This window comes from Passer montanus, unplaced genomic scaffold (genome assembly GCF_014805655.1).
Source record: "Passer montanus isolate IOZ18808 unplaced genomic scaffold, ASM1480565v1 scaffold301, whole genome shotgun sequence".
Taxonomy (NCBI): Eukaryota; Metazoa; Chordata; class Aves; order Passeriformes; family Passeridae; genus Passer; species Passer montanus.
In genome coordinates this window covers 50,729-75,698 of record NW_024367720.1, presented here as the reverse complement: position 1 = coordinate 75,698, position 24,970 = coordinate 50,729, and the positions used below count along the sequence as shown (strand labels likewise).

Sequence of the window (24,970 nt, the reverse complement as noted above, 5' to 3'; positions counted from 1 at the left end):
TAACACAGGGTGACCCTATAACCTCCTTGGTGACCCTATCACCCCACTGGTGGCCCTGCAGTGACCCCATAACCCCATTAATGAGTGCGTTTTTTGGGGGTGATTTTGGGGGGGACCTTGAGACTTTGGGGGTGTTTTGGGGGGTCTTTGAGGCTTTTTTGGGGGTCCCTGAGCTTTTGGGGGGCCCCTTAAGGAGATCCTTGGGGTTTTCGGGGTGTCCTGGGGGGGTTTTGGGGGATCCTTGAAGCTTTTTTGGGGGGGGTCCCTGAGATTTTTGGGATCTGGGAATTTTTGGGGTGACCCCCAAGCTTCTGGGAGGGGTCCCTGAATATTTTTTGGGGGTCCCCTGAGATTGGAGGGTCCCCAAAAATTTGGGAATCCCCAAAATTTTGGGGTCCTCAGGGATTGAGGGAATTTTTGGGGGGGATTCCCCAAAATTTGGGAATTCCCAAGGATCGGGGGGGGTCCCCAAGGATTGGGAGAGGTCCCCAAAATTTGGGATTTCCCAGGATTTGGGGGGTTCCCAAAGATCAGGGGGGGTCCCCAGGGATTGGGGGGTCCCCAAAATTTGGGTCCCTGACCTTTGACCCCGCGCTCCCCCAGCTCCAGCCCCGCTGTCCCCGGCACCTGGCCCAGGTGAGTGCACCCCAGTCCTGGGGGGGTTTGGGGTTTTTTGGGGGGATTTTGGGGTTTTGGGGGGTTTGGGATTTCTCCAGGATTTGGGAAACTCCTGGGAATGCTCCTGGGGATCCAACCCGAGGGATTTGGGGGATCCATCCCGAGGGATTTGGGGGCTCCATCCTGAGGGATTCTGGGTTCCATTCCTGTGGAATTTGGGGGATCCATCCCAAGGGATTTGGCTTCTCCATCCCAAAGGATTTGGGGGATCCATCCCGAGGGATTTGGGATCTTTCCCAAGGGATTCTGGGTTACATTCCTGTGGAATTTCGGGGATCCATCCCAGGAGGATTTGGGTTCCATTCCTGAGAGATTTGGGAATTTCATCCTAAAGGATTTGAGGGATCCATCCTGTGGAATTTGGGGGCTCCATCACAAAGGATTTGGGATCCATCCCAAGGGATTTGGGGACTCCATCCTGAGGGATTTGGGGTCTCCATCCCAGAGGATTTGGGGGCTCCATCCCAGAGGATTTGGGTTCCATTCCTGAGAGATTTGGGAATTTCATCCTAAAGGATTTGGGGGATCCATCCCAGAGGATTTGGGATCCATCCCAAGGGATTCTGGGTTCCATTCCTGTGGAATTTGGGGGATCCAATCCAGGGGATTTGGGTTCTCCATCCCAAAGGATTTGGGGGCTCCATCCTGTGGGATTTGAGGGATCCATCCCGAGGGATTTGGGGGCTCCATCCTGAGGGATTTGGGGGCTCCATTTAGGAAGATTTTGGGTCTTTATCCCTGAGGATTTAGGGGATCCATCCCAGAGAGTTTGGGTTCTCCATCCCAGATGATTTAGGGTTTCATCCCAAAGGATTTGGGGCCTCCATCCCAAGGGATTTGGGGCCTCCATCCCTGAGGATTTGGGGGATCCATCCCAAGGATTTGGGGGATCCATCCCAAGGGATTTTTGGTTCCATTCCTGAGGGGTTTGGGTTCTCCATCCTGAGGGATTTGGGGGATCTGTTTAGGAGGGTTTTGGGGCTTTATCCCTGAGGATTTGGGGCTGCCCAGTTTCCCCTACTGTTTCTCCCAGTTTTTCTCTCAGTTTCTCTCCATCCCAAGGGATTTGGGGCCTCCATCCCAAGGGATTTGGGGCCTCCATCCCAAGGGATTTGGGGCCTCCATCCCAAGGGATTTGGGGCCTCCATCCCAAGGGATTTGGGGCCTCCATCCCAAAGGATTTGGGGGATCCATCCCAAGGGATTTTTGGTTCCATTCCTGAGGGGTTTGGGTTCTCCATCCTGAGGGATTTGGGGGATCTGTTTAGGAGGATTTTGGGGCTTTATCCCTGAGGATTTGGGGCTGCCCAGTTTCCCCTACTGTTTCTCCCAGTTTTTCTCTCAGTTTTTCTCCCAGTTTCTCCTACTTTATCCCATTTTTTATCCCAGTTCCTCACAGTTTATCCCAGTTTTTCTCCCAGTTTTTCTCCCAGTTTTTATCCCATTTTCTCCCAGTTTCTCCTACTTTATCCCAGTTTTTATCCCAGTTTTTATCCCAGTTTTTTCCCAGTTTCTCCCACTTTATCCCAGTTTCTCCCAGTTTTTCTCCCAGTTTCTCCCACTTTATCCCAGTTTTTTCCCAGTTTCTCCCACTTTATCCCAGTTTTTCTCCCAGTCTCTCCCATTTTTCCCTCCCAGTTGCTCCCAGTCTCTCCCAGTCGGGGCCAGCAGGAGCCTGGGCAGGGCAGTTCTGCCTCCGGAGGCTCTGGAATGCCCCGGGATGTTTTTTCGGGATATTTTTGGGAGCAGCAGCGTCAGCCTGAGCCTGTCCAGATGCGCGCCGGCAGCCGCGGAATCCCGGGATTTCGGGACAATTCCCACATTTCCCACCCCCCTCTGGGCCGGGGGGGGTCCCAGCCCTGGGGGCTCCTTCCTCATCCCTCGTGGGATCGGAAAATCCCCGGGATTGGGGGCAGAAATTCCGGGGGTTGGAGGGGGAGGGGGAATTCCAGTGCTGGCCCTTGGGGTTGTTTGGGATTCCGGCAGAATTCCAGGGAATTCCATGGAATTCCAGGGCTCTGCTGCTGCCCTTTGCCATGGAAATGGGGATTTTTGGGAGGCTGGGGGGCCGGCACGGCTCTCCTGGGGAGATGCCAGGGGGAGTTTTTGGTGGGAATGTGTTTGAAGATGGATCTTTAGAATCCCAAATCCCTCAGGATTGGATTTTCCCGGGATGCTGAGCAGTCCATGGAAAATGGGGATTTTGGGAACAGCCAGGCCAGGGCTGGGTGTCCTGCAGCATTCCCAGGTGGTTTTTCCTTGGAAAATTCAGATTTTGGGAACAGCCAGGCCAGGTTTGGGTGTCCTGCAACATTCCCAGGTGGTTTTTCCATGGAAAATTCAGATTTTGGGAACAGACTCGACCCTGTGGGGCTCTGTGGCAGGTGGAAAAAGGGGAATGTTGTGTGGGAATGTTCCAGAATGGATTTTTGGGATCCCAAATGCCTTGGGATGGGATTCTCCCGGGATGCTGAGCAGGGTTTGGGTGTCCTGTGGCATTCCCAGGTGGTTTTTCCATGGAAAATGGGAATTTTGGGAACAGCTAAGTCTGGTTTGGGTGTCCTGCGGCATTCCCAGGTGGTTTTTCCATGGAAAATGGGGATTTTGGGAACAGCCAGGCCAGGTTTGGGTGTCCTGCAGCATTCCCAAGTGGTTTTTCCATGGAAAATGGGGATTTTGGGAGTGCCCACGGTGCTGGGGTGGGCTGGGGACACGGGGACATCCCGTGGTGGCTGTGGCAGGGCCACTGCAGCTCTGTGTCACGGTGTCCCCCTGTCCCTGTGTCCCAACGTCTCTGTGTCCTGGTGTTCCCATGTCCCCTGTCCCCTTGTGTCCATGTCCTTCTGTCCCCGTGCCCCATGTCCCTGTGTCCCCAACGTCCCCCTGTCCCCGTGTCCCCGCAGGGATTCCCGTGGGAAGCGGCGATGTCAGACAAGGGCGGCAGCATGGACGGCAGGACGGACATTGTCAACGGTGAGGGGACAGCTGGGGACAGCTGGGGTGGCAGGGTGACAGTGACAGCGATGGGGATGGGGTGGCAGCAGTGATGGCAGCGGTGGTGACAAGGCAACGGTGACAGCGAGGGTGGCAGCAGAGGTGACAGTGAGGGTGCCGGGGTGGCTGTCCCCAACGTCCCCCTGTCCCCGTGTCCCCGCAGGGATTCCCGTGGGAAGCGGCGATGTCAGACAAGGGCGGCAGCATGGACGGCAGGACGGACATTGTCAACGGTGAGGGGACAGCTGGGGACAGCTGGGGTGGCAGGGTGACAGTGACAGCGATGGGGATGGGGTGGCAGCAGTGATGGCAGCGGTGGTGACAAGGCAACGGTGACAGCGAGGGTGGCAGCAGAGGTGACAGTGAGGGTGCTGGGGTGGCTGTGATGGTGACAGAGTGACTGTGGTGGTGACAGCGACGGTGGTGACAGCAATGGTGACAAAAAGTGACCGTGGTGGTGACAGCGACAGTGGTGACAGTGATGGTGACAGAGTGACCGTGGTGGTGACTGTGGTGGTGACAGTGATGGTGACAAAGTGACCATGGTGGTGACTGTGGTGGTGACAGCGACAGTGCCAGGGTGTCAGTGCAGGTACCAGCCGTGGTGCCACCGCACTGTCCCCATGCTGGTGGCAGTGTCACCAGTCCCTGTCCCCGCCCCCAGGCAGTGACACTGGCTGTCCTTGTCCCCCTGCAGCCTGTCCAGCAGTGTGGTGACACTGGTGACAGTGTGATGTCCCCGTCCCCAGGCAGCCTGTTGAGCTGTCCCCATGGCAGTGTGACACCGGTGGTGTCCCCGTGTCCCCGCAGGGATTCCCGTGGGAAGCGGCGATGTCGGACAAGGGCGGCAGCATGGACGGCAGGACGGACATTGTCAACGGTGAGGGGACAGCTGGGGACAGCTGGGGTGGCAGGGTGACAGTGACAGCGATGGGGATGGGGTGGCAGCAGTGATGGCAGCGGTGGTGACAAGGCAACGGTGACAGCGAGGGTGGCAGCAGAGGTGACAGTGAGGGTGCTGGGGTGGCTGTGATGGTGACAGAGTGACTGTGGTGGTGACAGCGACGGTGGTGACAGCAATGGTGACAAAAAGTGACCGTGGTGGTGACAGCGACAGTGGTGACAGTGATGGTGACAGAGTGACCGTGGTGGTGACAGTGACGGTGCCAGGGTGTCAGTGCAGGTGTCAGCCGTGGTGCCACCGCACTGTCCCCATGCTGGTGGCAGTGTCACCAGTCCCTGTCCCCGCCCCCAGGCAGTGACACTGGCTGTCCTTGTCCCCCTGCAGCCTGTCCAGCAGTGTGGTGACACTGGTGACAGTGTGATGTCCCCGTCCCCAGGCAGCCTGTTGAGCTGTCCCCATGGCAGTGTGACACCGGTGGCACTGCTGTCCCCATGGTGACACTGTGCTGTCCCCAGGCAGCCACAGCAGCCCCGAGGACATCTCAGCCAAGGAGGGCCGGTGTCACTGCCATGTCCCCATGTCCCCATGGCAGTGTGACACTGGTGGCACTGTGCTGTCCCTGTGGTGACACTGTCCCCATGTCCCCCGTTCCCAGGCAGTATGGTGACACTGGTGGCATTGTGCTGTCTGATGGTGACATTGTCTCCATGTCCCCATGTCCCCATGGCAGTGTGACACTGGTGGCACTGTGCTGTCCCCCATTCCCAGGCAGTATGGTGACACTGGTGGCATTGTGCTGTCTGATGGTGACATTGTCTCCATGTCCCCATGTCCCTGGCCCCAGGCAGCCTGTCGAGCAGCCCCGAGGACATGTCGGCCGAGGAGGGCCGGTGTCACTGCCATGTCCCCATGTCAGCGGTACACTGGTGACACCAGTGACACTGTGCTGTCCCCATGGCAGTGTGACACTGGTGGCACTGTGCTGTCCCTGGGGTGACACTGTCCCCATGTCCCCCGTTCCCAGGCAGTATGGTGACACTGGTGGCATTGTGCTGTCTGATGGTGACATTGTCTCCATGTCCCCATGTCCCTGGCCCCAGGCAGCCTGTCGAGCAGCCCCGAGGACATGTCGGCCGAGGAGGGCCGGTGTCACTGCCATGTCCCCATGTCAGTGGTACACTGGTGACACCAGTGACACTGTGCTGTCCCCATGGCAGTGTGACACCGGTGACACCGTGCTGTCCCCGTCCCCAGGCAGTATGGTGACACTGTCCCCGTGTCCCTGTCCCCAGGCAGCCTGTCGAGCAGCCCCGAGGACATGTCGGCCGAGGAGGGCCGGTGTCACTGCCATGTCCCCATGTCCCCATGGCAGTGTGACACTGGTGGCACTGTGCTGTCCCCCATTCCCAGGCAGTATGGTGACACTGGTGGCATTGTGCTGTCTGATGGTGACAGTGTCTCCATGTCCCCATGTCCCTGTCCCCAGGCAGCCTGTCGAGCAGCCCCGAGGACATGTCGGCCGAGGAGGGCCGGTGTCACTGCAATGTCCCCATGGCAGTGTGACACTGGTGGTACACTGGTGACACTGGTGACACTGGTGACACTGTGCTGTCCCCATGGCAGTGTGACACCGGTGACACCGTGCTGTCCCTGTGGTGACACCGTGCTGTCCCTGTCCCCAGGCAGCCTGTCGAGCAGCCCCGAGGACATGTCGGCCGAGGAGGGCCGCGAGACGTCCTCGGGGATCGAGGTGGAGGCGTCCGACCTGAGCCTGAGCCTGACGGGCGACGACGCCGGGGCCGCGCGGGGCCGCGCCAGCGACAGCGACAGCTCCGGGGACAAGGACAGCGACAGCATGGACGACACCGGCCACTACTCCATCCCCGAGGAGCCGCGGCACGACGAGGACGACGAGGAGGAGGAGGAGGAAGAGGAGGAGCCGCGCGCCCGGCGCAGGGCGCCCCGCAAGCGGCCGCCCCACGAGCGCGACTCGTCCGACGAGGAGCAGGCGCTGGAGGACTGGGTGGCTGCTGCTTCTGTCACTTTGCACGGGGGCTGAGGGGGGACAGAGGTGCTAAAAGAGGAGCTAAAAGAGGTTCTAAAAGAGGTGCCGCGGCACGACGAGGACGAGGAGGAGGAGGAGGAGGAAGAGGAGGAGCCGCGCGCCCGGCGCAGGGCGCCCCGCAAGCGGCCGCCCCACGAGCGCGACTCGTCCGACGAGGAGCAGGCGCTGGAGGACTGGGTGGCTGCTGCTTCTGTCACTTTGCACGGGGGCTGAGGGGGGACAGAGGTGCTAAAAGAGGAGCTAAAGCAGGTTCTAAATCAGGTTTTAACTGAGGTTTTAACTGAGGTTTTAAGTGAGGTTTTAAATGGGTTTTTAAAACGTTTTATTCTATTGGCAATAGCGAGACACAGGAGATGAGAAACTGGGTGGTGGCTGCTGCTTCTGTCACTTTGCACGGGGGCTGAGGGGGGACAGAGGTGCTAAAAGAGGTTTTAAATGAAGTTTTAAAAGAGGTTTTAACGGAGGTTTTAAGTGAAGTTTTAAATGGGTTTTTAAAAGATTTTATTCTATTGGCAATAGCGAGACACAGGAGATGAGACACTGGGTGGTGGCTGCTGCTTCTGTCCCTTTGCACGGGGGCTGAGGGGGGACAGAGGTGCTAAAAGAGGTTTTAAATGAAGTTTTAAAAGAGGTTTTAACGGAGGTTTTAAGTGAAGTTTTAAATGGGTTTTTAAAAGATTTTATTCTATTGGCAATAGCGAGACACAGGAGATGAGACACTGGGTGGTGGCTGCTGCTTCTGTCCCTTTGCACGGGGGCTGAGGGGGGACAGAGGTGCTAAAAGAGGTTTTAAATGAAGTTTTAAAAGAGGTTTTAACTGAGGTTTTAAGTGAATTTATTCCGTTATCAGTCTCAATGCATAGTGAGACACAGGAGATGAGAAACTGGGCGGTGGCTGCTGCTTCTGTCGTGCTTCTGTGACTTTGCACGGGGGCTGGGGGGGGACAGAGGTGCTAAAAGAGGTTTTAAAAGAGGTTTTAACTGAGGTTTTAAAAGAGATTTTAAAAGAGGTTTTAACTGAGGTTTTAAATGATTTTATTCCGTTATCAGTCTCAATGCATAGTGAGACACAGGAGATGAGAAACTGGGCGGTGGCTGCTGCTTCTGTCGCTTTGCACGGGGGCTGAGGGGGGACAGAGGTGCTAAAAGAGGTTCTAAATCAGGTTCTAAATCAGGTTTTAAAAGAGGTTTTAACTGAGGTTTTAAAAGATTTTATTCTATTGGCAATAGTGAGACACGGGAGATGTAAACCCGGGTGGTGGCTGCTGCTTCTGTCACTTCACAGAGAGGCTGAAGAGTGGAAAGAGGCTTTAAAAAAGGTTTAAAACTGAGGTTTTAAAAGAGATTTTAAATGAGGTTTTAAAAGATTTTATTCCTATCAGTCTCGGTGCATAGTGAGACACAAGAGATGTAAAAGTGGGTGGCTGCTGGTTTTCTCTGTAAAAACTGAGAAAGTTTTCACACTTGGTTGTGGGACGTCACCCTACAGTAACATTGGGGTTACTACAGTGACCCTAAACACAGGTGACCCTGCAATAACATTGGGGTGACCCTACAGTGACCCTAAACATGGGTGACCCTACAGTAACATTGGGGTGACCCTATACATGGGCGACCCTACAACAAAGTTGGTTTTCTCTGTAAAACTGAGAAAGTTTTGACACTTTGATTGTGGAGGGTCACCCTACAGTAACATTGGGGTGACCCTAGAACAACATTGATTTTCTCTGTAAAACAGAAAGTTTTGACACTTGATTGTTTAAGGTCACCCTACAGTAACAATGGGGTGACCCTACAGTGATCCTAAACATGGGTGACCCTACAATAACATTGGGGTGACTCTACAGTGACCCTAAACACAGGTGACCCTACAATAACATTGGGGTGACCCTAGAACAACATAGATTTTCTCTGTAAAACAGAAAGTTTTGACACTTGATTGTGGAAGGTCACCCTACAGTAACATTGGGGTCACCCTACAGTGACCGTACAACAAAGTTGGTTTTCTCTGTAAAACAGAAAGTTTTGACACTTGATTGTTTAAGGTCACCCTACAGTAACAATGGGGTGACCCTACAGTGATCCTAAACATGGGTGACCCTACAATAACATTGGGGTTGACTCTTGATTGTGGAGGCTCACCCTACAGTAACATTGGGGTGACCCTAAACATGGGTGACCCTACAATAACATAGATTTTCTCTGTAAAACAGAAAGTTTTGACACTTGATTGTGGAGGCTCACCCTACAGTAACCTTGGGTGACCAACGGGTGACCCTACAACGATTTTCATGTCAAACCCGAGAACATTTCCCCACTTCATCACGTAAAAACCATCCAGAAGTGCCCCGTTAGCAGCAGCCACCCCCTGCCAGCTGCCCGGGCGAGCCTGTAAAGCCGCGCCTGTGTCCCCAGGTGGCCTCGGAGACGTGGGCGCTGCCGCGGCCGCGCTGGCGGGCGATCCCGGCGCTGCGGCAGCGCCAGCTGGGCGGCTGCTCGCGCTTCGTGGCGCAGGCCTGCGGCGCCCGGCTCTTCGTGCAGAAGTTCCGGCTGCAGCACGGCCTGGAGGGCCACACGGGCTGCGTGAACACGCTGCACTTCAACCAGCGCGGCACCCGCCTGGCCAGCGGCAGCGACGACCTCAAGGTGCTGGTGTGGGACTGGCTGCGGCGCCGGCCCGTGCTGCAGTTCGACAGCGGGCACAAGAGCAACGTCTTCCAGGTGGGCATTGTGGGCTTTTGGGGAGGGCATGGTGGGCTTTTGGGGTGGGATCACAAAGGGGATGTGTTGGCTGCATGGGTTTGCCAGAGTTTGTGGATGTTTGGTTAGGTGTGTTCCAAAATTCGTCGCTCTAAGGGTTCCTGTTTGGGGTGGGAGAGGATCCCAGGAACAGCTGAGCTGGGTGGGAGAACATCCCAGAAAATCCCAAAGGGGTGTCTCGGGATCCATCATCTGGATGGGTTTCCCAAAGTTTGTGGGTGTCTGTTTAGGCGTTACTCTAAAATTTGTCATTCTAAAGAGCAACCGTCTTCCAGGTGGGCACGGTGGGCTTTTGGGGTGGGCATTCTGGGCTTTTGGGGTGGGATCACAAAGGGGATGTGTTGGCTGCATGGGTTTCCTGAAGTTCACGGGTGTGTCATAAAATTTTTTGGGTTGAGGGTCCCTGTTTGGGGTGGGAGAGGATCCCAGGAAAATGTCGCCTGGGCCAGGGGAGGCTTGGGAAAGGGTCTGGGAACTGGTCCCCAGACCCCACAGACTGACACCCCAATTCCTGGCAGATTTTGGGATGATACCCTGAGAGATTTTGGGATTATATCCCGCGAGACTTTGGGATGATTCCCAGGAGATTTTGGGATGATTCCTAGGGGAGACTTCGTGATGATTCCCAAGAGAACTGTGACAACTCCCAGAACCATTCCAGCAATTCCCCCCATCCCTTTCCCCTCCCACCTCCTCTGCGACTCCCCCTCTCCTTCCCCCTCTCCTTTTACCACCCCACTGTCCCTTTTTCCCACTTTTTCCCCGTTTTCCCTGTTTTCCAGGCCAAGTTCCTGCCCAACAGCGGTGACTCCACGCTGGCCATGTGTGCCCGGGACGGGCAGGTGCGCGTGGCCGAGCTCTCGGCCACCCAGTGCTGCCGCAGCACCAAGCGCGTGGCCCAGCACAAGGGGGCTTCCCACAAGGTGAGGGGGGCTTGGGAATGCCAAATCCCGGGATTTGGGGTGCCTGGGAATGGGGGAACGCAGTGGGAATGGGGTGGGGACTTCACCACAGAGGTGACAGAGCTGCCACAGCACCGAGCGCGTGGCCCAGCACAAGGTGAGGGGGGCTTGGGAATGCCAAATCCCGGGATTTGGGGTGGTTGGGATTTGGGAATGGCAAGTCCTGGGATTTGGGGTGCCTGGGAATGGGGGAACGCAGTGGGAATGGGGTGGGGATGTCACCACAGAGGTGACAGAGCTGCCACAGCACTGAGTGCGTGGCCCAGCACAAGGGGGCTTCCCACAAGGTGAGGGGGGGCTTGGGAATGCCAAATCCCGGGATTTGGGGTGCTTGGGAATGGGGGAGAACTTTTCCTGCAGATCCGAGGGGTTTTTGGGAGAAAGGAAGGGATTTTCCCACTTTCTGCATGTAGCGGAAATCAATTCCCAAATATTTCAAGCCTTGGATGTGGCCATTGTCACCTTTGATGTCACTGCACAGGTGAAGGGGGTGGGTTTAGCCACTCATCTCCATTAAAATCCAGGAATTTTGGGATTTTCCCACTTTTTGGGTGCAATTCAGACCCTTGGCTGTGCTGTTGTTCCCATGACGTCACCCAGATGGTATCACTGCAGTTCGGGGCGGGAATCCCCAAACCTGGGGTTTTCCAGGTGGATTTTCCTGTTTTTTGGGATTTTGGGGAGTTACTCTCACTGTTTTTTCCCTCTTTTCCCCCAATCTCAGCTGGCGCTGGAGCCGGACTCGCCCTGCACGTTCCTGTCTGCGGGGGAGGACGCCGTGGTCTTCACCATCGACCTGCGGCAGGACCGGCCCGCCTCGTGAGTGAGGGGAAAATGGGAATTCTGAGGGGAAAAGTGGGAATTCTGGGCAGGAGATGGGAATTCTGTGGGGAAAAAAGGGGATTTGGGGTAGGAAATGGAGATTCCATCGACCTGCGGCAGGACCGGCCTGCCTCGTGAGTGAGGGAAAAATTGGGAATTCTGAGGGGAAAAGTGGGAATTCTGGGCAGGAGATGGGAATTCTGTGGGGAAAAAAGGGGATTTGGGGTAGGAAATGAGGATTCCATCGACCTGTGGCAGGACCAGCCCGCCTCGTGAGTGAGGGGAAAAGTGGGAATTCTGAGGGGAAAAGTGGCAGTTCTGCGGGGAAAAGTAGCAGTTCTGAGGGGAAAAGTGGGAATTTTGAGGGGAAAAGTGGAAATTCTGGGCAGGAGATGGGAATTCTGTGGGAAAAAAAGGGGATTTGGGGTAGGAAATGGGGATTCCATCGACCTGCGGCAGGACCAGCCCGCCTCGGGAGGGAGGGGAAAAGTGGGAATTCTGGGGGGAAAGTCAGGAATTCTGGGTGAGAAGTGAGAGTTCTGTGGGGAAAAATGGGTATTAGGGGTAGGAAATGGGGATTCCATCGACCTGCGGCAGGACCAGCCCGCCTCGGGAGGGAGGGGAAAAGTGGGAATTCTGGGGGGAAAGTCAGGAATTCTGGGTGAGAAGTGAGAGTTCTGTGGGGAAAAACGGGTATTTGGGGTAGGAAATGGGGATTCCATCGACCTGCAGCAGGACCAGCCTGCCTCGTGAGTGACCAGAAAAACAAGAATTCTGAGGGGAAAAATGGGAATTCTGAGGGGAAAAGTGGCAGTTCTGAGGGGAAAAGTGGGAATTCTGGGCAGGAGATGGGAATTCTGTGGATGAAATGGGAATTCTGTGGGGAAAAAAGGGGATTTGGGGTAGGAAATGAGGATTCCATTGATCTGCGGCTGGATGGGCCTGCCTTGTGAGTGACCAGAAAAACAGGAATTCTGAGGGGAAAAATGGGAATTCTGAGGGGAAAATCAGGAATTCTGGGTGGGAAGTGGGAGTTTTGTGGGGAAAAATGGGTATTTGGTGTAGGAAATGGGGATTCCATTGACCTGCGGCAGGATGGGCCTGCCTCGTGAGTAAGGGGAAAATTGGGAATTCTGAGGGGAAAAGTGGGAATTCTGAGGGGAAAATGGAGAATTCTGTGGAGGAAATGGGGAATTTTGTGCAGAAGAAGGGAATTCTGGGGGTGAAATAGGAATTCTGTGGGGAAAAAAGGGTATTTGGGGTGGGAAATGGGGGTTCCATTGGTCTGAAATAGGATCGGCCTGCCTCACAAGTGATCAGAAAATTGGGAATTCTGCGGGGGAAAATTGGGAATTGTAAGGGGAAATTTGAGAATTCTGAGGGGGAAAATGGGAATTCTGGGCAGGAAATGGGAAGAGGTGGATTTTGGGGGAAAATCAGGGTTTTTTTGGGAAATCAGGGATTCTTGGGGAAATCAGGTTATTTTTGTGGGGAAAATGGGTTGGGTGTTTTTTGAAAATCGTGATTTTTGCAGGAAAATTTGATATGTTTGGTGGGATTTATTATTTTTAAATTTATTAAATTTAATATTTTTGGGGAGAAATGGAAATTTTTTTGAAAATTGGTTTTTTTTGGGGGGGTGGAAATCGATTATTTTTAAACCAGAGTAATTTTGTGAGCAAACATTTTTTTGGGGGGAAAGCAGGTTTTTTTTGGGAAAAACCACTGTTTTTTGAGGCAAAAACGCTTTTTTTGAGCAAAATTAGGGATTTTTGGGCTAAACCTGATTAATTCTGTGGGGAAAAAAGGGGATTTGGGGTAGGAAATGAGGATTCCATTGATCTGCGGCTGGATGGGCCTGCCTTGTGAGTGACCAGAAAAACAGGAATTCTGAGGGGAAAAATGGGAATTCTGAGGGGAAAATCAGGAATTCTGGGTGGGAAGTGGGAGTTTTGTGGGGAAAAAAGGGGATTTGGGGTAGGAAATGGGGATTCCATTGACCTGCGGCAGGATGGGCCTGCCTCGTGAGTAAGGGGAAAATTGGGAATTCTGAGGGGAAAAGTGGGAATTCTGGGCAGGAGATGGGAATTCTGTGGGGAAAAAAGGGGATTTGGGGTAGGAAATGGAGATTCCATCGACCTGCGGCAGGACCGGCCTGCCTCGTGGGGGAGGGAAAAATTGGGAATTCTGAGGGGAAAAGTGGGAATTCTGAGGGGAAAATGGAGAATTCTGTGGAGGAAATGGGGAATTTTGTGCAGAAGAAGGGAATTCTGGGGGTGAAATAGGAATTCTGTGGGGAAAAAAGGGTATTTGGGGTGGGAAATGGGGGTTCCATTGGTCTGAAATAAGATCGGCCTGCCTCACAAGTGATCAGAAAATTGGGAATTCTGAGGGGAAAATTGGGAATTCTGAGGGGAAAAGTGAGAATTCTGAGGGGAAAAATGGGAATTCTGAGGGGAAAAGTGGCAGTTCTGAGGGGAAAAGTGGGAATTCTGAGGGGAAAATTAGGAATTCTGGGTGAGAAGTGAGAGTTCTGTGGGGAAAAATGGGTATTTGGGGTAGGAAATGGGGATTCCATCGACCTGCAGCAGGACCAGCCTGCCTCGTGAGTGACCAGAAAAACAAGAATTCTGAGGGGAAAAATGGGAATTCTGAGGGGAAAAGTGGCAGTTCTGAGGGGAAAAGTGGGAATTCTGGGCAGGAGATGGGAATTCTGTGGATGAAATGGGAATTCTGTGGGGAAAAAAGGGGATTTGGGGTAGGAAATGAGGATTCCATTGATCTGCGGCTGGATGGGCCTGCCTTGTGAGTGACCAGAAAAACAGGAATTCTGAGGGGAAAAATGGGAATTCTGAGGGGAAAATCAGGAATTCTGGGTGGGAAGTGGGAGTTTTGTGGGGAAAAATGGGTATTTGGTGTAGGAAATGGGGATTCCATCGACCTGCGGCAGGATGGGCCTGCCTCGTGAGTAAGGGGAAAATTGGGAATTCTGAGGGGAAAAGTGGGAATTCTGAGGGGAAAATGGAGAATTCTGTGGAGGAAATGGGGAATTTTGTGCAGAAGAAGGGAATTCTGGGGGTGAAATAGGAATTCTGTGGGGAAAAAAGGGTATTTGGGGTGGGAAATGGGGGTTCCATTGGTCTGAAATAAGATCGGCCTGCCTCACAAGTGATCAGAAAATTGGGAATTCTGAGGGGAAAATTGGGAATTGTAAGGGGAAATTTGAGAATTCTGAGGGGAAAAATGGGAATTCTGGGCAGGAAATGGAGAATTCTGGGCAGGAAATGGGAAGAGGTGGATTTTGGGGGAAAATCAGGGTTTTTTTGGGAAATCAGGGATTCTTGGGGAAATCAGGTTATTTTTGTGGGGAAAATGGGTTGGGTGTTTTTTGAAAATCGTGATTTTTGCAGGAAAATTTGATATGTTTGGTGGGATTTATTATTTTTAAATTTATTAAATTTAATATTTTTGGGGAGAAATGGAAATTTTTTTGAAAATTGGTTTTTTTTGGGGGGGTGGAAATCGATTATTTTTAAACCAGAGTAATTTTGTGAGCAAACATTTTTTTGGGGGGAAAGCAGGTTTTTTTTGGGAAAAACCACTGTTTTTTGAGGCAAAAACGCTTTTTTTGAGCAAAATTAGGGATTTTTGGGCTAAACCTGATTATTTTTAGAGAGAAAACCAGGGTTTTTTTGTGGGAAAAGCAGGGATTTTTTGGGGAAAAGCAGTTTTTCTGTCTGCCTGTGTTTTTCCAAGCCTCCAGGCTGTCATTCTGGAGGCTGATCCAGCCCAAATCCCGGGGTTTCATAACCAGGACGAGCCCTTTAATCCCTGATCCCGCCAGAATCCGCGGCTGGAGCTGATCCCAACCCCCTCCCTGGGCTGGATCCCTTTGGAATTCTCACCCTGCCAGAGCCAACCCCAAATTTTCCCTCCTGGAATAGCCCAAAATCCCTCAAATCCCAGCTGTTTGCAGGGACTTTTTTGAAAAAAAAAGGGTTTTTTGGGGAAAAAAAATGGGGATCTTGTGGGGAAAATTGGGATCTTGTGGGGAATAATGGGGATTTTAGTGGGGGGAAAGTTGGACAGTTAAAATGAGGATTCTGTCAGGAAAATGGGGATTTTTTTTTTTTTTGAAAAATGGGAATTTGGTAGGGGAAACAGGCAGGATTTGGGAAATAGCAGGTGGGTGGATTTTGGGCAAAAATCAGGGGCTTTTTTTGGGAAATCACATTTCCCTTGGGAATTCCTAACCTGTCCTTTGGGCTGGATCCCTTTGGAATTTTGCCCTGGTGGAGTCAACCCTGAATATTTCTCTCCTGAAATGCCCCAAATTCCCACAAATCCCATCTGTTTTTAGGGGAGAACCCCCCCAAATCCCATTTTCCCTTTGGGAGTTCTCCCAGTGTGGATTTTTCCTTGGGAAATTCCCAACCTTGGGAATATTCCCCACCCTCATTGCCCAAATCCTGCTGATTTGGGGGATTTTCTCCCCTGGGAATTCCTACTCCTGATCTGGGGGGATTGGAGCTGGGATCTGAGGGGATTGGGGCTGGAATTGGGGCTGGAATTGGGGCTGGGATTTGGGCTGGGATTTGGGGGATTTGGGCTGGGATTGGGGCTGGAATTGGGGCTGGATTTGGGGGATTTGGGGCTGGACCTCCCCCCAACTCCCATTTTCCCTTTGGGAATTCTCCCAGTGTGGATTTTTCCTTGGGAAATTCCCAACCTTGGGAATATTCCCCACCCTCATTGCCCAAATCCTGCTGATTTGGGGGATTTTCTCCCCTGGGAATTCCTACTCCTGATCTGGGGGGATTGGAGCTGGGATCTGAGGGGATTGGGGCTGGAATTGGGGCTGGGATTGGGGGCTGGGATTTGGGGCTGGATTTGGGGGATTTGGGCTGGGATTGGGGCTGGGATTTGAGGCTGGGATTTGGGCTGGATTTGGGGGATTTGGGCTGGGATTGGGGGATTTGGGCTGGGATTTGGGCTGGGATTTAGGTTGGGATTGGGGCTGGGATTGGGGCTGGATTTGGGGGATTTGGGGCTGGGATTGGGGCTGGGATTTAGGTTGGGATTGGGTCTAGGATTTGAGGCTGGGATTGGGGCTGGATTTGGGGGATGGGGGGTTGGGATTTGAGGCTGGGATTTGAGGCTGGATTTGGGGGATTTGGGGCTGGGATTTGGGGCTGGGATTGGGGCTGGGGTTTGGGGCTGGATTTGGGGGGTTTGGGGCTGGGATTGGGGCTGGGATTTAGGTTGGGATTGGGTCTAGGATTTGAGGCTGGGATTGGGGCTGGATTTGGGGGATGGGGGGTTGGGATTTGAGGCTGGGATTTGAGGCTGGATTTGGGGGATTTGGGGCTGGGATTTGGGGCTGGGATTGGGGCTGGGATTTGGGGCTGGATTTGGGGGATTTGGGGCTGGGATTGGGGCTGGGATTTGGGGCTGGGATTTGAGGCTGGGATTTGGGCTGGATTTGGGGGATTTGGGCTGGGATTTGGGGTTGGGATTGGGGCTGGGATTGGGGCTGGGACTGGGCTGATCCCAAGGATTTTCCCAGGAAATTGGTGGTGACGAAGGAGAAGGAGAAGAAGGTCGGGCTCTACACCATCTTTGTCAACCCTGCCAACACCTCCCAGTTCGCCGTGGGCGGCCGCGACCAGTTCGTGAGGTGGGGCCAAACTGGGAGCACTGGGAGAGCCCAGATCCTGGAATTCCCCATCCCAAATCCTGGGATTCCCTATCCCAAATCCATGATTTCCCCTGCCCAATTTGCCTTTCTCAAATCCAACTTTTGCCCTTTCCAAATCCATGGTTTCCCTGTCCCAAATCAGGGGCCAGGACCAGTTTGGGAGGTGAGGCCAAACTGGGAGCACTGGGAGAGCCAAAATCCAGGGATTCCCCATCCCAAATCCAGGGATTCCCCATCCCAAATCCAGGGATTTCCCATCCCAAATCCAGAGATCCCCCATCCCAAATCCAGGGATCCCCCATCCCAAATCCAGGGATTCCCAAATCTGCCTCTTTCCCATCCCAAATCCCCAATTTTGCCTTCCCAAATCCAGGACTGGGACCAGCACAGAATTCCAGGGAATTTTAGGATGGAATCTGGGGCATGGGAATGTTTTTTCTGCCCCAGATCCCCAGGGAATTTTAGGATGAATTCTGACCGTGGGAAAATAATTCCTGCCTCAAATCCCCAGGGAATTTTTAGGATGGAATTCAGACCATGGGAACATGATTCCTGCCTCAAATCCCCAGGGAATTTTTAGATGGAATTTTGGGTGTGGGAACATCATTTCTGTCCCAAATCTGGCCCTATCCTGGCACAAAAATCCCAGGGAATTTTAGGATGGAATTTTGAGCCCTAGGATCTCAGAATGGGAATTTTGGGGATAAAAAAGCCTCCCTGGAGTGAATCCAACCCTTTTTTTTTTTTCCTTGATTCCTGCAGGATTTATGACCAGAGGAAAATCGATGAGAACGAGAACAACGGAGTCCTGAAGAAGTTCTGTCCCCACCACCTGGTACTGGGGATACTGGGAGCACTGGGAGGGGACTGGGAGCATTGGGAGGGGACTGGGAGCACTGGGATCACCCCAGAGCAATCCCATGGGAAGAGGCCTCTCCTTTTCCTGGAAAACCCTTCAGGAAGAGGCAGAAACAACTCCCAAAAATCTCTTTTTTTGTCTTTTTTTACCCCTCAATCCCCACTTTCTGCCTCCCTGCATCCTCACCTGGGGGTTTAACACTCAGAATTCCCAGGAAAAAGGACAGGAAGAGGGAGAAACAACTCCCAAAAATCTCTTTTTTTGGGTTTTTTTCCCCCCTCAATCCCTATTTTTTGCCTCCCTAAACCCTCACCTGGGGGTTTAACACTCACAATTCCCAGGAAAAGGGGCTGGAGCTGAGTTTTTTCCCACTTTTCCAGGTGAACTGCGAGTCCAAAGCCAACATCACCTGCCTGGTCTACAGCCACGACGGCTCAGGTGAGTCCAGGTGGGGATCTGGGGAGTTCTGGGGGGTCCCACTCCCTCAAACCCCCTCATTTCCCACCCAAAAAATATCAGGTTTTCCAAAAAATACCCATTTTCCTAAAAAAAAAACAAACCCTGACCTCAAACACCTCTTCCCCCAGAAAACCTGAGTTCCCCCCTGCCAAATTCCATATTTTCCAAAATAAAAATAATCTCCCCCCCAAAAAAACCTCTTGAGTTCCAGACCCTCCTGTTTTTCTCCATTTTCCTCCTGTTTTTCCCATTTTCTTGCTGGTTTTCCCCGTTCCCCCCATTTTTTCTCAATTGTTCTGCTGGATTTTTGCCTTTCCCCATTTTCCCCATTCTCCTCCTGTTTTTCCCCATTCTCCTCCCATTTTTCCTATTTTATCCTCTTTTTTCCCATTCTCCCCATTTTCCCCATTCTCCCATTTTTCCCATTTTCATCTTTTTTCCCATTCTCCTCCCATTTTTTCCCATTTTCCTCCCATTATTTCCCATTCACCCCTTTTTTTCCCATTTTTCTCCCATTTTTTCCCATTTTCCTCCCATTTTTTCCCATTCGTTTTTTCCCACTTTTCCAGGTGAACTGCGAGTCCAAAGCCAACATCACCTGCCTGGTCTACAGCCACGACGGCTCAGGTGAGTCCAGGTGGGGATCTGGGGAGTTCTGGGGGGTCCCACTCCCTCAAACCCCCTCATTTCCCACCCAAAAAATATCAGGTTTTCCAAAAAATACCCATTTTCCTAAAAAAAAAACAAACCCTGATTATCCTCAAACACCTCTTCCCCCAGAAAACCTGAGTTCCCCCCTGCCAAATTCCATATTTTCCAAAATAAAAATAATCTCCCCCCCAAAAAAACCTCTTGAGTTCCAGACCCTCCTGTTTTTCTCCATTTTCCTCCTGTTTTTCCCATTTTTTTCCATTTTTTCCCATTTTTTCCCATTTTCTTGCTGGTTTTCCCCATTCCCCCCATTTTTTCTCAATTGTCCTGCTGGATTTTTGCCTTTCCCCATTCTCCTCCTGTTTTTCCCTATTCTCCTCCCATTTTTCCCATTTTCATCCTCTTTTTTCCCATTCTCCTCCCATTTTTTCCCATTTTCCTCCCATTATTTCCCATTCACCCCTTTTTTTCCCATTTTTCTCCCATTTTTTCCCATTTTCCTCCCATTTTTTCCCATTCACCCCATTTTTTCCCGATTTTCTTCCCATTTCTCCCCTTTCCCCATTCCCCTTCTCCCCATTTTTCCCCCTTTTCCCCATTTTCCTGCTGCTTTTCCCCCTTTCCCCGCTATTTTTCCCCATTCCCCTGGCGTTTTTCCTCAATTCCCCCCCTTTATTCCCCATCCCCCCCTGTTTTTCCCCAATTTCCCCCCGTTTATTCCCGTTTTCCCGTGTTTTTCCCGGTTTTTCCCCGCTGCAGAGCTGCTGGCCTCGTACAACGACGAGGACATTTACCTGTTCGACTCGGCGCACAGCGACGGCGCGCAGTACAGCCGGCGCTACAAGGGCCACCGCAACAACGCCACGGGTAACCCCAAAATCACCCCAAATCCAGCCCAAAACCAGCCCCAAATCCATCCTAAATCACCCCAAAACCAGCCCCAAAAACATCCCAAACTCAGCCCCAAACCAGCGCAGTACAGCCGGCGCTACAAGGGCCACCGCAACAACGCCACGGGTAACCCCAAAACACCCCAAAACTGGCCTGAATCCACCCCAAAACCAGCCCCAAAACACCCCAAAACCAGCCCCAGAATCAGCCCAGGAACAGCCCCAAAACCAGCGCAGTACAGCCGGCGCTACAAGGGCCACTGCAACAACACCACGGGTAACCCCAAAACACCCCAAATCCAGCCCTAAACCAGCCCCAAATCCACTCCAAAACCAGCCCCAAATCACCCCAAAACCATCCAGCCCCCAGCCCCAAAATCAGCCCAGGAACAGCCTCAAAACAGCGCAGTACAGCCGGCGCTACAAGGGCCACCGCAACAACGCCACGGGTAACCCCCAAATCACCCCAAATCCATCCCCAAAACAGCCCCAAATCCACCCCAAAACCAGCCCCAAAACCAGCCCAGGAACAGCCCCAAATTATCCCAGAAACAGCCCTAAACCAGCGCAGTACAGCCGGCGCTACAAGGGCCACCGCAACAACGCCACGGGTAACCCCCAAATCACCCCAAATCCATCCCCAAAACAGCCCCAAATCCACCCCAAAACCAGCCCCAAATCCATCCCAAATCACCCCAAAAACAGCCCCAAAACCAGCCCAGGAACAGCCCCAAAAACATCCCAAAGCCAGCCCCAAAATCAGCCCAGGAACAGCCCCAAAACAGCGCAGTACAGCCGGCGCTACAAGGGCCACCGCAACAACGCCACGGGTAACCCCAAAACACCCCAAAACCAGCCCCAAAACACCCCAAAACCAGCCCCAAAACACCCCAAAACCAGCCGAGGAACAGCCCCAAAACCAGCCCCAAAACACCCCAAAACCAACCCCAAAATCAGCCCAGGAACAGCCCCAAATTACTGCAAATCAGCCTTAAAACAGCCCAGAAACACCCTGAAATCAGTCCCCAAAAAGCCCAAAATTACCCCCAAACCAGCCCTGAAACATCCAGAAACAGTCTGAAAAATCAACCCCAAAATCAGCTTTCAATCAGCTCTAAAATACCCCAAAATCAACCATAAACCCTTCCCTGAATTACCTCAGAATCAACCCCAAAATCAACCCTAAATCACCCCAAATCAACCCTAAATCATCCTGAAATCAACCCTAAATTAGCCCTAAAACACCTGAAAATCTGCCTTAAATGCAACCCCAGAATAGCCCTAAAACCCCACAAAAATCCCCCCTGGAGATCCTTAAAATCCCTTTTGGGAAACATTTCCTTGGCTTCCCAGCTGGGAATTCCACTGGAGACAACCCCAACCTCCCATTTTTTTCCTGATTTTCCCTGATTTTTCCCTTTTTCCCCCGTTTTTCCAGTGAAAGGGGTGAATTTCTACGGCCCCAAGAGCGAGTTCGTGGTGAGCGGCAGCGACTGCGGCCACATTTTCCTGTGGGAAAAATCCTCCTGCCAGATCGTGCAGTTCATGGAGGGGGACAAGGGTGGAGTGGTGAGACCCCAAATCCCCAAATTCCCCCTTTTCCCCCACCCCTTTTCCCCCTGTTCCCACCCCTGTGGGAAAAATCCTCCTGCCAGATCGTGCAGTTCATGGAGGGGGACAAGGGTGGAGTGGTGAGACCCCAAATCCCCAAATTCCCCCACCCTTTTCCCCCTGTTCCCACCCCAAAAGCAGCGGGATGGTCCCGTTCCCGTTTCCCGGGGGTTTGAGGGTGGGGCAGGATCCCAGATTTGGCCGATTCCCCAGGAGCCTGTGGGATTTTTCCAGGTGTTTCCTGCAGGAAAGGGAAGTGCCTGTGCTGGGAATGGCTCCATCCCGAATTTCCTCTGCTGGGAACTCCTGCCTCTCCTGCTTTGGGATGGGCAGGAAGGGCCTTTTCCCTTTTTCTCCCCTTTTCCCCCCCTTTTTTTTCCCCATTTTTCCCTCTTTTCCCCCTTTTCTTGCCCCCTTTTTCCCTATTTTCTCCCAGGTGAACTGCCTGGAGCTGCACCCATACTTTCCCCATTCCCAATCCCATTTTTCCCACTTTTTCCCAGGTGAACTGCCTGGATGGGCAGATCTCCCATTCCCAATCCCATAATTCCCATTTTTCCCATGTTTCCCCGTTTTCCCCAAGTGAACTGCCTGGAGGGGCAGCTCCCTTGTTCCCAATCCCATTCCCAATCCCAAATCCTCATTTTTCCCTTTTCCCCCCTGTTTCCCCCAGGTGCACTGCCTGGAATTGCCATTCCCAACTCCAAATCCCCATTTTTCCCATTTTTTCCCCAGGTGAACTGCCTGGGATTGCCATTTCCAGCCCCAAATCCCCATTTTCCCCATTTCCCCCCATTTTTTCCCCAGGTGAACTGCCTGGAGCCTCACCCCCATTCCCAACCCCAAATCCCCATTTTCCCCATTTTTCCCAGGTGCACTGCCTGGGATCACCATTCCCAGTCCCAAAATCCCCATTTTTCCCATTTTCCCCATTTCCCCCCATTTTTCCCCAGGTGAACTGCCTGGAGCCTCACCCGCATTCCCAATCCCATTCCCAATCCCCAAATCCCCATTTTTCCCATTTTCCCCATTTTTTCCCCAGGTGAACTGCCTGGAGGGGCAGCTCCCCTGTTCCCAATCCCATTCCCAACCCCAAATCCCCATTTCCCCCATTTTTCCAGGTGAACTGCCTGGGATCACCATTCCCAATCCCATTCCCAACCCCAAATCCCCATTTTTCCCATTTCCCCATTTTTCCCCAGGTGAACTGCCTGGAGCCTCACCCGCACCTGCCCGTGCTGGCCACCAGCGGGCTGGACCACGACGTGAAGATCTGGGCGCCCACGGCCGAGGCGCCCACGGAGCTGCGGGGCCTCAAGGAGGTGCGTGGGGCTGATTTCCTTGGGATCTGACCCGGATTTTCCACGGAATCTGACCCGGGATGTCCATGGAATGTGACCTGGGTTTTCCATGCAGTGTGACCCAGGTTTTCCATGGAATCTGACCCGGGTTTTCCATGCAGTCTGACCCGGGATTTCCTTGGAATGTGACCCAGGTTTTCCCTGGAGTCTGACCCGGGTTTTCCCTGGAATCTGACCCGGGATTTCCTTGGAATGTGACGCGGGTTTTCCATGGGTCTGACCCGGGATTTCCTTGGAATGTGACGCGGGTTTTCCATGGGATCTGACCCGGGATTTCCTTGGAATCTGACCCGTGATTCCCATGGAATCTGACCCGGGATTTCCTTGGAATCTGAGCCGGAATTTCCATGGAATGTGACCCAGGATTTCCATGGAATCTGACCCGGGATTCCCATGGAATGAGCCCCAGGATTCCCATGGAATCTGGCCCGGCATTCCCACGGCATTTAACCCTTTCCCCGCAGGTGATCAAGAAGAACAAGGTGGAGCGGGACGAGGACAGCCTGCACCACACGGACATGTTTGACAGCCACATGCTCTGGTTCCTCATGCACCACCTGCGCCAGCGCCGCCACCACCGGGTACCCTGCTGCCCCTCTCCTCTGCTCCCCTTTCCCTGCCTTTGCCCACTTTTCCTGCCTTTTCCCACTTTTCCTGCCTTTTCCCACTTTTCCTGCCTTTTCCCACTTTTCCTGCCTTTTCCCACTTTTCCTGCCTTTTCCCACTTTCCCCCACTTTTTCTGACCCTGTTTCCCCCATTCATTACCCCATTTCCCCCGTTCCTGACCCCATTCCCCATCTCTGACCCCATTTCTGACCCCATTTCCCCAATCCCTCCATTTCTGCCCCCGTTTCTGATCCCTTTCCCTATTCCTGACCACATTTCCCCCATTTCTGACCCCATTTCCCCTGTTCCTGCCCCCGTTCCTGCCCCCTTTTCCCCATTTCTGTCCCCTTTCCCCCATCCCTGACCCCTTTCTGCCCCTTCCTGCCTTTTCCCACTTTCCCCCACTTTTTCTGACCCTGTTTCCCCCATTCATTACCCCATTTCCCCCGTTCCTGACCCCATTCCCCATCTCTGACCCCATTTCTGACCCCATTTCCCCAATCCCTCCATTTCTGCCCCCGTTTCTGATCCCTTTCCCTATTCCTGACCACATTTCCCCCATTTCTGACCCCATTTCCCCTGTTCCTGCCCCCGTTCCTGCCCCCTTTTCCCCATTTCTGTCCCCTTTCCCCCATCCCTGCCCCCTTTCTGCCCCTTTCCCCCATTCCTGACCCATTTCTGCCCCATTTCCCCCATTTCTGCCCCATTTCCCCCATTTCTAACCCCATTCCTGCCCCTTTCCCCCATTCTTCACCCCTTTCTGCCCCCTTTCCCCCATTCCTGACCCGTTCCTGCCCCATTTACCCCGTTCCTGCCCCCTTTCCCCCATTCCTGCCCCATTTCGTCCCATTTCCCCATTCCTGCCCCATTTCTCACCCCTTTCTGCCCCATTTCCCCATTCCTGACCCCATTCCTGCCCCATTCCTGACCCCTTTCCCCTTGCTGCAGTGGGGTGCAGGGCTCCCAGCAGGCTCTGGTGGGGCCGGGGGCAGTTGCCAGCCCACCCTGGAGCTCAGGTGTGCCCAGGGTTTGTGCTTCCATCCCCATAACCACCTTTCGACCCCTTCCTTCCCCATTCCCCACTCCTGGCCCCATTCCTGACCCCTTCCTGCCCCATTTCCCCACTCCTGACCCCTTTCTGCCCCCTTTCTGCCCCTTTCCCCCACTCCTGACCCCTTTCTGCCCCTTTCCCCCAGCGCCGCCGGGACCCCGGGGCCGACTCCCCCTCGGACGACTCCGGGAGCTCCTCGGACACCTCGGACGATGAGGAGGAGGGGCCGGACCGGGTGCAGTGCATGCCCTCGTGAGCCCCAAACCCCAATCCCCCAAAAAAACCCCCAAACCCCACCCGGGGGGGCCCCACCCCACTAACACTTGGAGCTTTGTATTGACCCTGTTCAGCCCCCCCAAGTTTTCCCCTTTTTTGGGGTCCCCTTCCCCTTTTTCCCCCTTTTTCCCTCCTTTTTGGGGTCCCCTCCCTCTTTTTTCCCTTTTTTGGGGTCCCCCCTCAATTTGGGGGGGTCCAGGGGGGATTTTTTACTGCCCCCCTTCCCCCTCAGTTTTTTTGGGACCCCTTTCCCACCCCTCAAGCTCTTCAAGCGCCCCCTTTTTGGGGAGGGGGGGTCCCACCCCTTTTTCCTCATTTTCCCT

The 24,970-nt window shown here is 53.3% G+C and overlaps 2 protein-coding genes across 5 annotated transcripts; one reads left to right on the top strand and one right to left on the bottom strand.

Moving 5' to 3' along the window:
• The first annotated feature begins 286 nt into the window (after nt 1–286).
• On the top strand, nt 287–24,656 carry DCAF8 (DDB1 and CUL4 associated factor 8). 4 transcript variants are annotated; one of them, XM_039714684.1, is made up of 15 exons: nt 287–636; nt 4,482–4,551; nt 6,258–6,481; nt 6,701–6,817; nt 9,056–9,361; nt 10,183–10,323; nt 11,087–11,181; nt 16,751–16,861; nt 17,645–17,717; nt 18,770–18,827; nt 19,611–19,718; nt 21,180–21,310; nt 22,555–22,674; nt 23,178–23,294; nt 24,517–24,656. In XM_039714684.1, the coding sequence occupies exons 2-15, from the start codon at nt 4,503–4,505 to the stop codon at nt 24,625–24,627; spliced, it is 1,761 nt and encodes a 586-aa protein (XP_039570618.1). In that variant the 5' UTR covers nt 287–636; nt 4,482–4,502; the 3' UTR covers nt 24,628–24,656. The 4 variants fall into 4 exon arrangements, with proteins under 4 accessions (XP_039570618.1, XP_039570616.1, XP_039570615.1 ...); XM_039714681.1 differs by lacking the exon at nt 18,770–18,827 and adding an exon at nt 18,122–18,179 and having other exon boundaries at nt 290–636; XM_039714682.1 differs by lacking the exons at nt 6,701–6,817; nt 18,770–18,827 and adding an exon at nt 18,122–18,179 and having other exon boundaries at nt 289–636; nt 6,258–6,598.
• On the bottom strand, nt 2,241–3,536 carry LOC120504823 (leucine-rich repeat extensin-like protein 5). Its single transcript, XM_039714689.1, has 3 exons — nt 3,350–3,536; nt 2,899–3,205; nt 2,241–2,861 (listed from the first exon to the last, which is right to left on the bottom strand). Exons 1-3 carry the CDS (start codon nt 3,397–3,399, stop codon nt 2,241–2,243), a joined length of 978 nt encoding a protein of 325 aa, XP_039570623.1. The 5' UTR covers nt 3,400–3,536.
• Nucleotides 24,657–24,970: the final 314 nt, after the last annotated feature.